The 17,500-nt window shown below is 35.7% G+C and overlaps 1 protein-coding gene across 1 annotated transcript in view; it reads right to left on the minus strand.

Annotated features, from left to right (window-relative positions):
- LOC125045293 overlaps positions 1 to 17,500 on the minus strand; it is a 23,800-nt gene that overhangs the window by 3,526 nt on the left and 2,774 nt on the right. Inside the window, exons 3-7 of the mRNA XM_047642499.1 lie at positions 16,751 to 16,969; positions 15,301 to 15,520; positions 7,954 to 8,028; positions 5,643 to 5,717; positions 4,175 to 4,612 (exon numbers count right to left, since the gene is read on the minus strand). Of these exons, the coding sequence (XP_047498455.1) occupies positions 4,499 to 4,612; positions 5,643 to 5,717; positions 7,954 to 8,028; positions 15,301 to 15,520; positions 16,751 to 16,969 (703 nt within the window). The 3' untranslated portion in view covers positions 4,175 to 4,498. The remainder of the gene's footprint in view (positions 1 to 4,174; positions 4,613 to 5,642; positions 5,718 to 7,953; positions 8,029 to 15,300; positions 15,521 to 16,750; positions 16,970 to 17,500) is intronic.

Genomic DNA, 17,500 nt, shown 5'->3' on the forward strand with positions numbered 1-17,500 from the left:
ATAATAATAATAATAATAATAATAATAATAATAGCAATAATAATAATAATGATAGCAATAATAATAATAATGATAGCAATAATAATGATAATAATAATGATAATAATAATAATAATAATAATAATAATAATAATAATAATAGCAATAATAATAGCAATAATAATAATAATAATAATAATAATAATAATAATAATAATAACAATAGCAATAATAATAATAATAATAATAATAATAATAGCAATAATAATAATAATAATAATAATAGCAATAATACTAGCAATAATAATAATACTAGCAATAATAATAATAATAATAATAATAATAATAATAATAATAATAATAATAATAATAATAATGATAATAATAATAATAATAGCAATAATGTTAATAATAATAATAATAATAAAAATAACAATAATAATAATAATAATAGCAATAATAATAATAATAATAATAGCAATAATAATAATAATAATAATAATAATAGCAATAATAATAAAAATAGCAATAATACTAATAATAGCAATAATAATAATAATAGCAATAATAATAATAATAGCAATAATAATAATAATAGCAATAATAATAATAATAGCAATAATAATAATAATAATAGCAATAATAATAATAATAATAGCAATAATAATAATAATAATAGCAATAATAATAATAATAATAGCAATAATAATAATAATAGCAATAATAATAATAATAGCAATAATAATAATAATAATAGCAATAATAATAATAATAATAGCAATAATAATAATAATAGCAATAATAATAATAATAATAGCAATAATAATAATAATAATAGCAATAATAATAATAATAATAGCAATAATAATAATAATAACATTAATGATAATAATAATAACAATAACAATAAGCAATATTAATAATAATAGCAATATTGATAATAATAGCAATATTAATAATCATAGCAATATTGATAATAATAGCAATATTAATAATAATAGCAATGTAACGATGACAATAATAACAGCATGATGAAGAACGATATAACAAATAAAGTTCATCTAAACCCGATCACGTACTGAACCTCAGCAGCTAGTCTCCCATTTCATGACCAACAAAGCACCCATAGTCCTTCACTTCCAGGCTTCGGCCGCAAGCAACTTCGGTTCATCCCTTTGACCTTTACCCCCCCCCCCCCCCCATATTCTCATCCCTTCTGACCTGACCTCCCCAGTCTCTAGTGGGAATAAGTAGTGATTAACATTAGCAGTATAATGGATATATTTTCTGACCTTCCTCTCTCGTTTTAAGTTCTAAATGTAAAGTTTGAAAAAAAAACATTTTATTACACTTTATTTATTATTATGATGATTATCATTACGATTATTATAATGATTATTTTGTAAAGTCTTTATTATTACCGTCTTTATCACTATTATTATTACCATTATCATTATTATTGTTATTATTATTATTGTTATTATCATTATTATCATCATTGTTATTATCATTATTATTATCATTGTTATTATCATTATTATTATCATTGTTATTATCATTATTATTATCATTGTTATTATCATTATTATTATCATTATTATCATCATTGTTATTATCATTATTATCATCATTGTTATTATTATCATTCTTACCATTATCAGTATTATCATTATCAGTACGTTATTATCAGCATTATTATCATTACCATTCTTACCATTATCAGTACGTTATTATCAGCATTATTATTAGTAGTAGTAGTAGTAAAAGTAGTAGTAGCATTAGTAGTAAAAGCCGTAGTAGTACTAGAAATAGCAATATTGATTAAAACAACAACAACAATATTACTAATAATAATAATAATAATAATAATAATAATAATAATAATAATAATAATAATAATAATAATAATAATAATAATAATAATAATAATAATAATAATAATAATAATAATAATAATGATAATAATAATAATGATAAAATAATAATGATAATAATAATAATGTATATAGTAAAAATAATTACTGAACAGAAAATCTGTGTTTTGCTGCTCCACACAAACCCATACGAAAGTGCAAGAGCAGAGAGATAAGGGACACAAGAGATAAATATATCAATAATGAAAATAACACATATCATATGCTCACCCCTTCGCAATCGGCGTGTGTCAGGTAGCCCATATTGCTAACCACGAGGAACAGAGAGAAGCAGTCACTCTATCACTACCAACCTTCGCTCACAAACAGCTTTGGCAAACTGGCGTCTTTCTTTGACTGCTTTCTCTCGCTTCCCCTTCATTCCCCACTCCCCCTAACCCCCACCCTCCATATGTGACCTGACCTCCCTCGTTCATCTGGTTTACAAAAAGGAATGAGGTCAGGTATACTTGTTCCTTCACATTGGAGTGTCGTTAATGGTTACGGTAGAATATACAATATATTTACTAAGCATAACATCAGAATCAATATACATAATACACATATTATGATAGGAAGACAATCGTTCATGAACAAAATTTAACGCGCCATTCATTATTATTAACATCATTATCATTATTACTATCATTACTATCATACCTATCATTACTATTATCATTATTACTATCATTACTATCATACCTATCATTACTATTATCATTATTACTATCATTACTATCATACCTATCATTACTATTATCATTATTACTATTATTATGATAATTATTATTATTATTATCATCACCCTTATTATTATTGATATCAGTATGATTGCTAATATCATCACCATTGTCATTGCTAATATTAGTAACATCATAATTATCATAATTACTCTCAGTAGCCTCATTATTTATCATAATCAATATCATTCATATTAGCAGCATTATTATCATTATTATTATCATTATTATCATAATCATTATCATTATTATTATCATCCTTATCATTATTATTATGTTACTACAAATACTGCTACTACTATAATAATTATTATTATTATTAATATTATTATTATTATTATTATCATTATTATTATTGTCATTATTATTATTATTACTATTATCATTATTATTATCATTATCATTATTATTATTTTTATCATTACGATCATTATTATCATTATTATCATCATTTGTATCACCATAATTATTGTTATTATTATTATTATTATTATTATTATTATTATTATTATTATCATTATCATTATCATTATCATTATTATTATTATTATTATTATTATTATTATTATCATTATTATTATCATCATTATCATTATCATTATCATTATAACAATAATTATTATAATTATTATTATTATTATTATTATTATCATCATCATTATTATTATTATTATTATCATTATCATTATGATTATTATTATTATTATTATTATTATTATTATTATTATTATTATTATTATCATTTTTATCATCATTAATTTATTATTATTATTATTATTATTACTATTATTATTAATTTACTATTATTATTATTATTATTATTATTATTATTATTATTATTATTATTATCATAATTATTATTATTATTATCATTATTATTATTACTATTATTATTATGATCATTATCATTACTATAATTATAATAACAATTATAATTATTATTAGTAGTCGTAGTAGTATCAATTTATTACTAGTATTATCATTATTATTATTATTATTATTATTGTTATAACTATCATTATCATCATTATCATTATTATTATCATGATAATCATTATCGCCATCATCATTATTATACTTATCAACATTATCATTAGCATTAGCATTAGCATTGGCATTGGCATTAGCATTAGCATTGGCATTGGCATTGGCATTGGCATTGGCATTGGCATTGGCATTGGCATCGTCATCGTCATCGTCATCATCATCGTCATCGTCATCGTCATCAACATCAACATCATCACCATTATAAGAGAAATATTGGAAATCACAGAATCTTCAAAAACAACAGCAATATTGACAGTAATAGTAGTATCAACAGCAGGGGTAGTAGTACTAGTAGCAGTATCGTAATCATCAACATTGCCGTCGTCACCGTCATAATTATTGCTTTACTGATGCTTCCTTACTATTGCTATTATTAGCAGTATTAGTTTATTATGCTGTAAATACAGAAATGAAAAATATGATCTTGCAGTTCAAATGAGCCAGTGCCTGTTTTTCCAACAGTGTTACTTAATCGTAAATATACGGTATACGTACCACACTTTGTGCCGAGGAAGAGTTGCCTTGTTTTGTACAGTTTCCCCTCTTATCGTTGCCTATCGAGGTCACGTTTTCTTTGAAGCCATCTTCGTTCTCTCTTTCGTTGGGGAGACTCGCATTTCCCACGATACTATTATTTACTTGCAAATCATTGTCTAAACCAGAATTGTTAGATATTATGTACACCATTATTCATGTATGTTTTTCTTATTATCTTAAAACGTGGTATTCCCAGGACTCTTCAATGAAAAATACACAACAACAGTTCACTTCCACAAGCATTTGTCCTTTCTTCTTCCTGAAATTCAGTAACTTTTTTTTCTAAACCATCCCAAGTGCAAACAACGTGAAGAAAACTGCCATCCAGACTCCGAAGCAAAATCCCACAGCAAGCAGGATCCAGCCTTTCGAACTTGTCCACGAGAGCACCTGAATCTGTGAGAGGAGAAATAATTATTAGGTATACTTTATTGTCCCAAAACATTCATGCAGTATTCTCGTGGTAGACGTTTTACCCCTTTCGTATGTGGACCCCAAAAGTAGCGAGGTCGATCATATGAACATTCGAGATATGAGAAATTTCTAAGAGGGGAACTATATAAGAAACAGCCCGATGTCTAAAGTTATTGAAAAGTGTCATTTGTCCATGAAGAAAGACAATCTGAACAACTAAAAGTGTAGCTGGGTTTACTGGTATTATCAAGTGATCGTCAAAGCCCCGCGACAACTGGGCACATCCTTTATAAATACAAGCTCTAGCGGAAATCCTTCGTTGAGGACAGTTAATCACTTCTGTGCACTTGTAGCCGACCCTCAGACATTTTTCTATTAACTGACATTAAAAAACAACACCAACACAATATATTACATAATTTTCTGCGGAGTAATACTGAACTGTAAGGTATTCTCATTAGAAAGAAAATCTTGAGTTTCTGGCATTGCTAGGGTAGCAGAACGACAATAATATTGATCAGAATCTAAAACTACAGCATAAACCAAAGTAATAATTCCAGATATTGTGAAACAAATATATTGGTAATATAGTGACTGATACGAATAAAGACAAGTTAGCTTGACATGTACGTCAGGATTAAAATGAGGCCACTTTCCATTAATCCTGGAGGCCTTTCTGAGTATAACTGGGGATTTTCGAAACCCCATTTTGAAGTCTAACTATTAACAACAGTTCTCAGGAACACTGATATCACAGAAGACTTGACCTTACGATGTGTTGCTTTATATACTGTTTATATAAACAAAGGGAATACAACATGAACAGAAGACTTTTCATCACTAAGTGATTCTTGACTGAACATAACAAGCAACATGGACGTAAAGATATCTATACAGACAGAACATGAAGGACTACATACATAGACTACCGACTAGAGTTAACGAACGAGATTGCGGAAATAAAAGGGGATATGACAGCTAGTGAAGTTGTGCCAGAGGCAAGTGGACTGACCTGAGGTTTGGCTTCCTTCGGGTCCCTGCAGGAGCAGTTCGTCTGGCTCTCTTGGCAGGGGCACACGGGCACGATCTGGCGGAGATGGGGGGGGGGGGGGGGGGGGTATTTGAATCTCCGTTTATTGACCATTGGTCTATTAACAAACATACACATACACAAACACGCATGCACGCCGACGCGCACGCACACACACACATACACACACACACATACTCACATTCACATTCACACTCACATTCACATACACACTCACACTCACATTCACACTCATACACACACGCACACAAACGTACACATACGCACGCACAAGCGTGCGTGCGTATGCGTGTGTGTGTGTGTGTGTGTGTGTGTGTGTGTGTGTGTGTGTGTGTGTGTGTGTGTGTGTGTGTGTGTGTGGGTGGGTGGGTGTGTGTGTGTGTGCGTGTGTGTGTTGTGTGTGTGTGCGTGTGTGTGTTGTGTGTGTGTGTGTGTGTGTGTGTGTGTGTGTGTGTGTGTGTGTGTGTGTGTGTGTGTGTGCATGTATAATATAATATAATATTATATTTATATATATATATATCATATATGTATGTATGTATGTATGTATATATAATATAATGTGTGTGTGTGTATGTGTGTGTGTGTGTGTGTGTGTGTGTGTGTGTGTGTGTGTGTGTGTGTGTGTGTGTGTGTGTGTGTGTGCGCGCTTGTGCGTGCGTATGTGTTCGTATGTGTGCGTGTGTGTACGAGTGTGAATGTGAGTGGTAGTGTGTATGTGAATGTGAATGTGAATGTGAATGTGAATGTGAGTATGTGTGTGTGAGTGTGTGAGTGTGTGAGTGTGTGTGTGTGTGGGGGGGGGGGGGTGACAGAGAGAGAGATAGAGAGAAAGAGAGAAAGAGAGAGAGAGAGAGAGAGAGAGAGAGAGAGAGAGAGAGAGAGAGAGAGAGAGAGAGAGAGAGAGAGAGAGTGAGAGAGATGGATGGATGGATGGATGGATGGATGGATGGAGGGAGGGAGGGAGGGAGGGAGGGAGGGAGGGAGGGAGGGAGGGAGGGAGGGAGGGAGGGAGGTTGGGAGGGAGGGAGGGAGGGAGGGAAGGAAGGAAGAAAAGGAAGGAAAGGAGAAAGGAAGGAAGGAAGGAAGGAAGGAAGGAAGGAAGAAAGGAAGGGAGGGAGAGAGATAAATTAGTGGTAAAATCTGGCAAAATAAGGTCGATTGCTGATTTAGTGAGGAAAGAAAGAAACGAGAAAGAAATGTGAAGAGACAATCAGAAGCCAGGATAGTCTACAAGGAAAGGAGTAAGGTCACCGAAAGTTACATCCGCTAAGGTCAGTTGCATCGAGACTTTAACCGAAGGCGGAAAGATGGGAGCATTCTTGAGATGGTTACCATATTTTGAAAAATAAAATAAAAAATAAAAAAATAAATGCTAGATGAAGAAAAAGGAAAGATAAATGCGAGATGGTGGCAGTCCAAATGTCGGTGTGGCCAGTGAGATGACAAGAGAAGGGAATGGAGTTCTGAGAAAGACTGAAGCGTGGAAAAGTTGCCAGACCAGATGTCACACCTGCTGAGGCTTGAAAGGCAATGGACGAGGAGGGAATGGAAATAGTGTAGGAACTAAGGGAGCAAATCATGAAAGAGGGAAATGCACCTGATAAATGGAGAGCGATACCGATTCTTAAAGGGAGAAGAGAAGGACAAAGTTGTGAGCATTATAGAGGAATTCAATCAGTGGTCCATACCCCGAAATTTTTTGAAAGAATTAAAAACGGAAGAGTGAAGAGGTCCAAGTTGGAATGCAGCAACAAGGCTTCATTAAGGGGATCGGCACAGTCGATGGAAGGTCTCCATATGGCATTTTTGACCTGGAAAGAGCCTATGATAGAGTGCTTCGGCAAGAAGTGTAGAGAAGTCCGAGAAGGCGAGATGTACCGGGAAAGTATGTATACATACATATGTATATATATATATATATATATATATATATATATATATATATATGTATATAATTCATGTATGTTTTCACGTGTATGTATATGTGCATGGATATTCATGTGCATTTATAATGATATGTATATGGGGGAAGAAGAGCGAGTCAGTACAATCGCACCACTCCCTTGTGTGCTGAAGTACTGCCATCCAAAGGAAGCCACGGCCTGGTAATCCCTCCCTTCACAGTTGTTGGATAATCAGCGGAAACAAGTGATTACAATAACGATTGTAAGGATATTATATTGTAAGAATGACAATATAAAAGTAACACCGATGACCTACAATTCCCCTGCCTTAAATTTTTCAATCAAGTGAAAGACCTGTGCATTACCTCGTTTCCGTTCCGTGGGGAGGCCTTCAGCTCATAGGAATCCTGCTTCTCAACGTTGAATCCTTTGTTCTCCATCTGGCGGGGGAAAGCCAATCACATTAGATATACAGTATAGCTTAAACTTAATTTCATGAGTCTCTAAAGCAATGGTTCTTAAACGTTAATAAATGCAAGTGTTGCCAGATTGCGTGGTAGAATACATATAGTATCGACATTTCAAGTGGCACTCATTCACTCACTCTAGTAGTCACATGTCTGGAATTTGAGAATGTAACCTGTTTATTTTGTTTCGAGAAAGGACTATGTGAGTCTACGGTGCCATCACTGAGAAGAGTTGGGGAACCACTGCTTCAAAAAAAATAGAAAAAATGCTGTAGTCGGCGGCATACCTGAAGGCTGTTCTTAGGCTGGTGAACCATAATAAAAATATTCTAGGATTGGCACCCACGAAGGTAGTGGCATATAAAGCAGGAGAAACAGAAATTCATCGGGAGCCGTAAGGTCTCTAAGAACAGCCAAACAATAGACAACGCCAAGGAAAACGAAGCCCGATGCAGATGCCACAAGGCCAGCAGGAACCTCTTCCATATGCTCAGCTACACCACAGACGCGTGTTGCTGCATAAATAATAATAAGAAATCCGGGAAGTATTGAAAGTGGAAGTGACTGCTGAATATAAGGACTGCAATAACTTTAAAGAAATTGGCTGTCTAGTATGTACTGCATATTCATGAAATGGAGTACTAAATGTGCCATATAAATATAGACAAACCGAAATCTGTTAGAGGACTATGAAATGCAATATTGTTGGCATTCATTTCTCTTACATGTCTTCAGCACTATCATGTTTCATCTTTGTACACTACAAGCTTCACTTGCATAATAATTCACTCTGGAGAAGACTTAGTTTCTTCCTTGACAAAGAGGCTTCCAAGAACTTTGCATCATGGGTAATCTTATATTTTATACCAGATGCATATATATATATATATATATATATATTTTTTTTTTTTTTTTTTTTTTGTGTGTGTGTGTGTGTGTGCGTGTGTGTATTATATTTTTTATGTTACATCTATATATATATATATATATATATATATATATGTATAGTATGTTTGTGTGTGTGTGTGTGTGTATGTGTGTGTACATATATATATATACATATATACATACATACATACATACATATAAACATACATACATGCATACACATACACATACACATACATATATATATATATATATATATATATATATATACATGTATATACATATATATATGTATATTCCGGAATGTGTGTGTGTGTGTGTGTGTGTGTGTGTGTGTGTGTGTGTGTGTGTGTATGCCTGTGTATGTGCATGTGTATGTGTATGTGTATGTGTATGTGTATGTGTATGTGTATGTGTATGTATATGTGTATGTGGATGTGTATGTGTATGTGTATGTGTATGTGTATGTGCATGTATATACATACATACATACATACATACATACATACATACATACATGCACACACACACACACACACACACACACACACACACACACACATACATTGTGATTTTCTTCAAAACACAACAAACAAAAAGATAACTACAAAGTAATTCAACATTCCGTTTGGCGTTGCAGACGAAGTAAGTAAGAGCGCAGTGAAGGCAGTGATCATTTCCCTAATCAACCAATAACTGCATGATTAGCGTGAGCCAATCCTTGGTCTCGCGAATCCTAATTGATCTCAGCTGCTAATCGGTGTAACTCTCAATTTGCGGAGGTTCCTCCTTGGTCCCTGGGAGGCAAGACAGCTCTGTCTCTGTGGGCGTGTGGGCGCGGCTGCTCGTCTGCTAGAGGCTTAGGTCATAAATCTTATGGGTCCATTTCTCGAGATTCCTCTTTCATTGACTTACCTCCGATGGGTTCATGGCGTAGCTGTCAACCAGCAATAATTGGTATGAGTTTAACTATAATGAGTTAGTCAGCGATGGCAGATATATAATGAAGATTGTCGAAGACAGATTTATGAATTTTGTTACTAAGGTGATTTCTTAAATCACCAAGGTACAAAAAAAAAATCCTTTGTTGTCTTAAAGTTTCTTGGTAATCATGCAACTCGCTATGAAATGCAATAACCTCGTGTTTTTATTAATGGAAGATCAAAACTGATAAAACTGAATGCTTTTGCATCTCTCGCTTGTTCGATTTACAAGTATTAGAATAAAAAAACATCCATATAAAAGTGCTTCGAGAGAGAAATGATGAAGCAAAACCTAACATTGCAAAAAGCAGTGTATCCTGCCATTGTTGCACACGAGCACTCTTTATCTATTGCGAAATCTCTTCAGCGCAACTCGCATGTCGATGTTAGCAGTGTCATCGACTGCATTAGCTTAAAATTACATACATCACACTTTTAACCTTATCGCCGCACCCTACGTGCACGTCAGTCTCACCCAGCGCCACACGTTGCATCGAACTTCCGCAAATTCACATAAGCGAATCCCTCTTAATATCATCATCACTATGACCAAATAACTAGCATGCGCAGATGTCCTTTTGAGGTTAAGCGCTTCGCAGTACGTGCGTGTTGCCCAAGCTAGTGATTGATGCAAACAAGTTGGTAAGTTTTTTTTCTACGTGACACAAACACCCACTGAACATTAAATATAAAATCTCTACAAACACCACAACCGCCATCTGAACTTACTTGAAATATAAGGGAATATGCCTCTTTTTCTTGTACAGCAGATTCTTGTGTAATACCAAGCCAGAGGCGCTGCAGAACAAACCAGCAACATTATTTGGAGCGAAACTGTTATGATTCTGCGACACACTTCGTGACACGTTTTGACACTTCAGAATGGCGTTTCAGCCTCCTGATGCAGGCGCAATTCCACCGGTCTGATTACACAAGCGCCCGGATAAGGAGCCTTTGCTCTTGGGAGCTTATTAAATGGGCCTTGAATAGGCCTCGATGACATCAGACGTAGGAGTTTCTTCCCTCTCCGTCGGCGGGCAATAAGCAAACGCCTTCACCGGACGAGGCGCATTCCTCTGAAACCTGTTCTGAAATCATTCCTCCATAAACAGTCCTTTCCTGCTTGCGTTAACTCGTTTCTCGCAAGAGAGAGCTGGTCGAGGCCTGGCGTTTCAGGTCCTCCCCATTAATTCGAATGTTCACATAGTGTTTATAGACATTCTCGATACGCTTGATTACTCGACTTGTTAAAGATATTAAGGTTGTTACTGTCATTGTTATGAGGATAAACATTACAGATTGACATCATCGCCATTATAAATATCTTTACTCTTAATTACTATTATTATTATTCTCATCACGATCATATTGGTCATTATAGTACTGCATATTCTTCATAGTTGTTAATATAATCGTCCAAATAACTCTATACACATTTAAAAAGCTTGTATAGATATGCAAAAATCTATGATTTAAAGACTCCGTGCAACCGACTTCGGCCAGTTGCACAGCGCTTCTTGCAAGTCACCAAAAGCAATGCTCCGGCCTTCACTCACCTTCACAGCCTATAGTGCTGGAGTCTAACCCTAGACCTGTGAGTCGAGTCGAAATAGCATTAGGTTCCATCGCGCCAAGCCCTACGGCGACCTTGGATCCTCCGCCGTCATTACACTTGCTCACCATACCGACGCGTCACCACCAGTGATGAACTACAATGCTCGTCGAGCGTCACATCCTACCATTGAGTCTTGACAATAAATTATGACTCACGTCCTACCACAGCTCGCTTGGCCTGCACTTGTTTTGCGACATGTTTTTGCAGCGCTACAATACTCCCAGAAAAGACCCGTTCAGGCATTCGTATCTGAATGCTTGCGAAAAAGTGCGCGCGCGCACACACACACACACACAGACACACACACACACACACACACACACACACACACACACACATACACACACACACACACACACACACACACACTCACTCACTCACTCATTCACTCGCATACAGATGTAGATATGCATAATAACTGCCAAACTGAAATGCATTGCCCTAATTATAAACGTATAACATAAACTGTCGCAATATGACCTTTTGTCGGTAGATCCCTTACAGAAACGATTTCATCTGATGGAGTCAAATCGTAAAAAGACTTGAATGAATTCTCCTAGTCGTGCCAACGGCCGCAAATGTTCTCTGATGCTTTCAATATCTAATCTATTCTTGCATGTAAGACCTTGCAACGTATCAGAGCAAAACAATCATAGCACTACTAACATCAGCAGTAGTGTTAGTTATCGGTATTGACTTTATACGATGTTTGCATATATCCCTGCCCACAAAGGGGAAGTGAAGGGAACTTTCTATATACAGATTCGAAAGTAGACATATACTCTTGTCATTTTGCCAAGACTGTGAGCATTTTGGGTCATTTGGTTATTTTTTTTTTTCCCCGACATATTCCTAATTCGATGTTTCTTACTGTCTTAACAAGATGAAAATATCAGTGACACGGTCTCTTCTAGAAACAGCTCCAAGTTACTTGACTATCAATTTGGACGTTAACCTCGATTATCCCTTAATAACTTTGGCACTATATTAATACCGGTAAAAATAAGAATAAAGACTAGCTGAACTGCTAGGTATAACACAACGCAACAAGTAAAAGTTACCTATTGTCATCAGCAAGGAAACGGGAACGGCAAAGTGAAAGGGAGAGCAGCGAACGGCGTGGGAGGTTTGTTTACATCTGCAGATCCGAGCCAGCCGCCTGGAAGCGGAGGACGGCGGACCTCGGCCTCGCATTACGGCGGCCGGGAGTCTCAAAATAGCAATGTGATACGAGAGGCTATTGTCTGGTAATCCTGCAATAGTGAGAGCTGCGACTGATGTTTTTTTACTGTTATCATTAAGTCACTGTCTGTAAAAATCCAAGAAGAATGAGATTACTCGATAATGTTTTCAAGGTTATGCATTTACCTCCAGTAACGATTAAAATAATGCCCCCTGAATTGAGGAATATTAAAATGCAGTTATAAGAATACGTATTTTTCTTTCGTTTTGAAACTACCGATTTCTCCAGTCTGAATAATCACAGACACTTGGGCCTGTTGAGGATCAAACTACTGAAGAGAAATGTACAGAGGAACGAAATACGCATGTTAAAATCGTAAATCACTGATCATAACTGTTATATATCTTCATAATGATCATAATATTCATAACAACTTAAACAAAACAACAACAATGATGACAGTGACGATGATGATAATAGTGGTGATGATGATGATGGTGATGATGATGATGATGATGATGATGATGAGGAGGAGGAGGAGGAGGAGGAGGAGGAGGAGGAGGAGGAGGAGGAGGAGGAGGAGGAGGAGGAGGAGGAGGAGGAGAAGGAGGAGGAGGAGGAGGAGGAGGAGGAGGGTAGCAATAACAATAACAAGTTTTCCTTGATAACAAGGATAAGGCCTCCAAAAACAAAGCAACGCCAGGGACCCCCAGTGCCGCCTGGCGTTCGAACGCTGACTGCGACAATACCCGCTACTACCAAGCGAGCCAAAACATGAAATATGATGCTTGTTGGCATTTCCAGCTCGACTGCCACTTAGGATGCCGATTAATCATTTCTTAACGTATAGCTAATCTTATAAAAAGTTTGTTGACTTAACACACAATAATAATTCACTCACGCATAGTAATAGTACCACATACACATACTCTATCTAACATGTACAAGATTGTATATATACATACACAGAATTTGATGAACATTTATAACATCTGAGTTTTTCCGTTAAATCTAAACTGCTAATTTCACCATTTATTTCCCTCCCATTACCATTTTAATGATTATTAGTCTTACTATTTACATGTTCATTTGCAGGATTAATATCCCATTGTTCAATAGTCATGCTGCTTTATGTGAAAATTGAAAAAAAGGTCTTCTTTAACACATACTAAATGCCCTCTCTATCAAATTCATGGTTCTTGAATGAGCTGCATCACATCTTAGTTCAGAGCTTCTGGTAGGATTAATTACAGTAGTCACGAGGTTTTAAGCAAATATTCCATATGTTGGGTTTGCTCTAATTTAGTGCAGCAGTCAGTGTTTACCAAATATCAGCTGTTTTACACAGATCAGGGACAAGTACCATATATTATCTTTGTAGAATAGAACCACAAAGAAATTCCTCCTAAATTTCGAAAAAATTCCCTAGTTACCTTTGAAAATAAGTAATACCACAACATTCTCTATTGACTGCTTGCATGGCTTTGCTGTCAGGAAACAGACCAGTCGTTGGAAAGTGCTTGTATCTTACAGTAATGTTTTTGAGATACATTTATTAACAAGCAGTAGAGCTTCAAGTACGGCCCTATGATATGACGACCTTGGCCAAGGATCCCCTACCGAGGTCCATTTTCACAAACAACTTTCCATTTCACTTTCTCCGAGCGCCGCGGCGGCCAGTCCTTAGAGGACCCTATCAACGGTGAGGGTGATAGTAGTAACAGCACAAGTAGTAGCAGTAGCAGTAGAAATAGTGGTGGTGGTGCTAGTAGTGGTGGTGGCGGTGGTAGTAGCAGCGGTGGTGATGTAATAGTAGTAGTAGTAGTAGCAGTAGAAATATTGGTGGTGGTGGTGGTAGCAGTAGTAGTAATAGTGGTATTCGTGGTGGTGAACATTGTAGTACTAATAATAGTGGAAGTAGTAGTGAATATAGTAGTAGTAGCAATAGTAGTAGCGGTATTGATAATTATAGAAGTAGTAATAATTAGTAGTGTAGTAGAAGTAGTAGTAGTAGTGGTAGTAGTAATAGTAGTAGTTGCGGAGGTCTTGGTAGTAGAAGTAATAGTAGTATCCTTATTCTTATTATGATCAGACCGCAAAATCTTCAGCAGAAGTTCTCGTGACATGGCCTGAGTTCGGCAACGAAAGGGTGTTGCAACAGCGAGTGAAAGTGATGACACTTTCGGCCTCGTGCGCGCGTCTGGACGCCGAAAGACTGGCCACAGATTGCGTACTTCACTGGCAGAGATACAAAATAATCACTGATGTTAAAATCTTTACGCGTTACACAACGAATCTAATGCGTTGGTCCTTTAATGGAAAGAATATTCGCTTATATTTTACGCATTTCAAGTATGAGAGTGTTGGAGATAATGATTACGCCAGACATGTCGTATTGGGTGACAGTGGAAGAGGAAAGTTTAACCAGAGGTACGCCAAAGATTATGTTATATTGAACAAAAAAGTACAGTTCTGATAACATTGCTTACCACAATACTGGCGGACTACCATAATAAATAAAAAATGTTTAATATATAATGTATCGTTTTCAAAGATCAGGTTCACTATATACGTACATAGAACAGAAGTGCCAATTCTTGTGGAATATTTTGAACAGAAGCAAGAGAAATTCTGTAGTCTCTCAAACACCAAACACGAGCAATATTATTCACCCTCGCATAAGAACGTACTACCACGTGTTGGTCCGTCCTCAGCGACACTGACACCCCTCGCGTAATAGAGTGACAGAGTTGCCAGTTTGTGACAGCGCAGGTGCCAGCTTGAGCTTCCCCTTTGCTGTGTCCAAATGTATTGAAATTCACCGGTGTCTTGGTACAGTGTCAGCGACAAAGCCTATTTAACGTAATAGGGTATGAAGTCTTCTTGTTATCTCGGCGAAGCATGCGTATAAGTAAGCGAGGAAAAGAGAAAGAATGCTTCTCGAATAAAACACATAAGTTTGTAAATTGAGAACACATGTCTGTGTGTGTAACTGCAACACTAATGCATTTTGGGATTTGCCCTAATTTGCCTTCTATAGTCACAGACAAAAACCTGACATACAATGTACTTGACATTTTTTTCCTACTATCCTCAAATAAGGTTTCACATGCTTTACATAGAATTATATAAACAAACAAGCAAAAAAAAAGCTGACACATACGTATATGTCATGAATATTCTTGTATCAATTACCCGTATGCAAAACAGGCCCAAATTTCCTTAGAATAAAACAGCGAAAAGAGAAAGAAAACGTTACGAAACATCCGCCAACGTAAGCAGCGCCGTTGAGTCAGAGAGGTTTCCCCAACGAAATGACAATCAGGGAATACCGACGAATAAATGATCATTCGCCTACTATAAGGACGTAAACAATGCTTGCTAGCTGAATACGTGGTTCGCCCATATTTTACTCCAAGGACAGCGACTCGTGTGCACGTTTATTATGAGCGATGTGCTTGCTGAAACACGAAAGGTCGAGCGATTGTTGTGAAACGCGGGTATAAACGGCGCTGGGATGGAATCAAGGCCCCTCGAATCCCTCGCCTCTGTATTCCGTCTGTTTGGTACAAGTTGCAAGAGAATGGGGTGGGTGTATGTAATATATATGTGTGTGTGTGTGTGTGTGTGTGTGTGTGTGTGTGTGTGTGTGTGTGTGTGTGTGTGTGTGTGTGCATATATATATATATATATATATATATGTGTGTGTGTGTGTGTGTGTGTGTGTGTGTGTGCATATATATATATATATATATGTGTGTGTGTGTGTGTGTGTGTGTGTGTGTGTGTGTGTGTGTGTGTGTGTATGTACACATATATGTGTGTATACATATATATTTTTATATGTATACATGTTTGCGTGTGCATGCATATATATACATATATATATATATATATATATATATATATATATATATATATATATATATGTATACATATATATATACATGTATACATATATATACATATATACAAAATGCAACGAGGCCGAATAGCGGAAGAGTGCAGAAAAGACGCGTTTGGCACGATGCGGTAATCTCTAGTGGTGAAGGTGTGACAGACTTCTTGTTCTCTTGCAGCAGGTTTTTGTAGAGAGAGTATGGTACAACTGACGGACAGAAGTGCAGTCCGGTCAGCGTGCTGTAAGCTGTCTGTCTGTCACGGTAAGCTTCTTCGCGTTGTTCAGCTTTTCGCCACCCGCTGCGCCCCGTTGAACGTCTTTTCCGGTACGATCCTCCCGTCGCTCTGAATTAGCCGCGTAAGGCTAATTCACCGCAGGGAGAGAAGAGAGGAAGGTCCTTCCTTGGCGAATCCTGTGGCATGGAGGGAAGGAGTCTGCTACGAGTGGCCGCAAAGGGAAGTCCCCTAACAATAAAGGTTATGTGCAAACACTTGAGTTTCCTTAGTGAGCCTCCCGGGAGAGGCCATGTGAGGAATGGGTCTTCAATCGCCCTGTGTGAAATAGGTCTTCAATCGCTGTGTGGAATATATATGTATATATACAATCATATGTGTGTGTGTGTGTATTTATGTATATATATATATATATCTATGTATATATATATATACATATATATTTATGCATATATATATTTATTTATAAATATGCATACATATATATATACATGTATACATGCATATATACACAATTGTACAGAATACATACACACACACACACATATGTATATATATATATATATACATACTCATTTTTGTTACTACTATCATCATCACTATCATTATTATTATTATTATCCTTATTATTATTATTATTTT

The sequence above is a fragment of the Penaeus chinensis genome, chromosome 37 (genome assembly GCF_019202785.1).
Source record: "Penaeus chinensis breed Huanghai No. 1 chromosome 37, ASM1920278v2, whole genome shotgun sequence".
NCBI classification, from domain to species: Eukaryota; Metazoa; Arthropoda; class Malacostraca; order Decapoda; family Penaeidae; genus Penaeus; species Penaeus chinensis.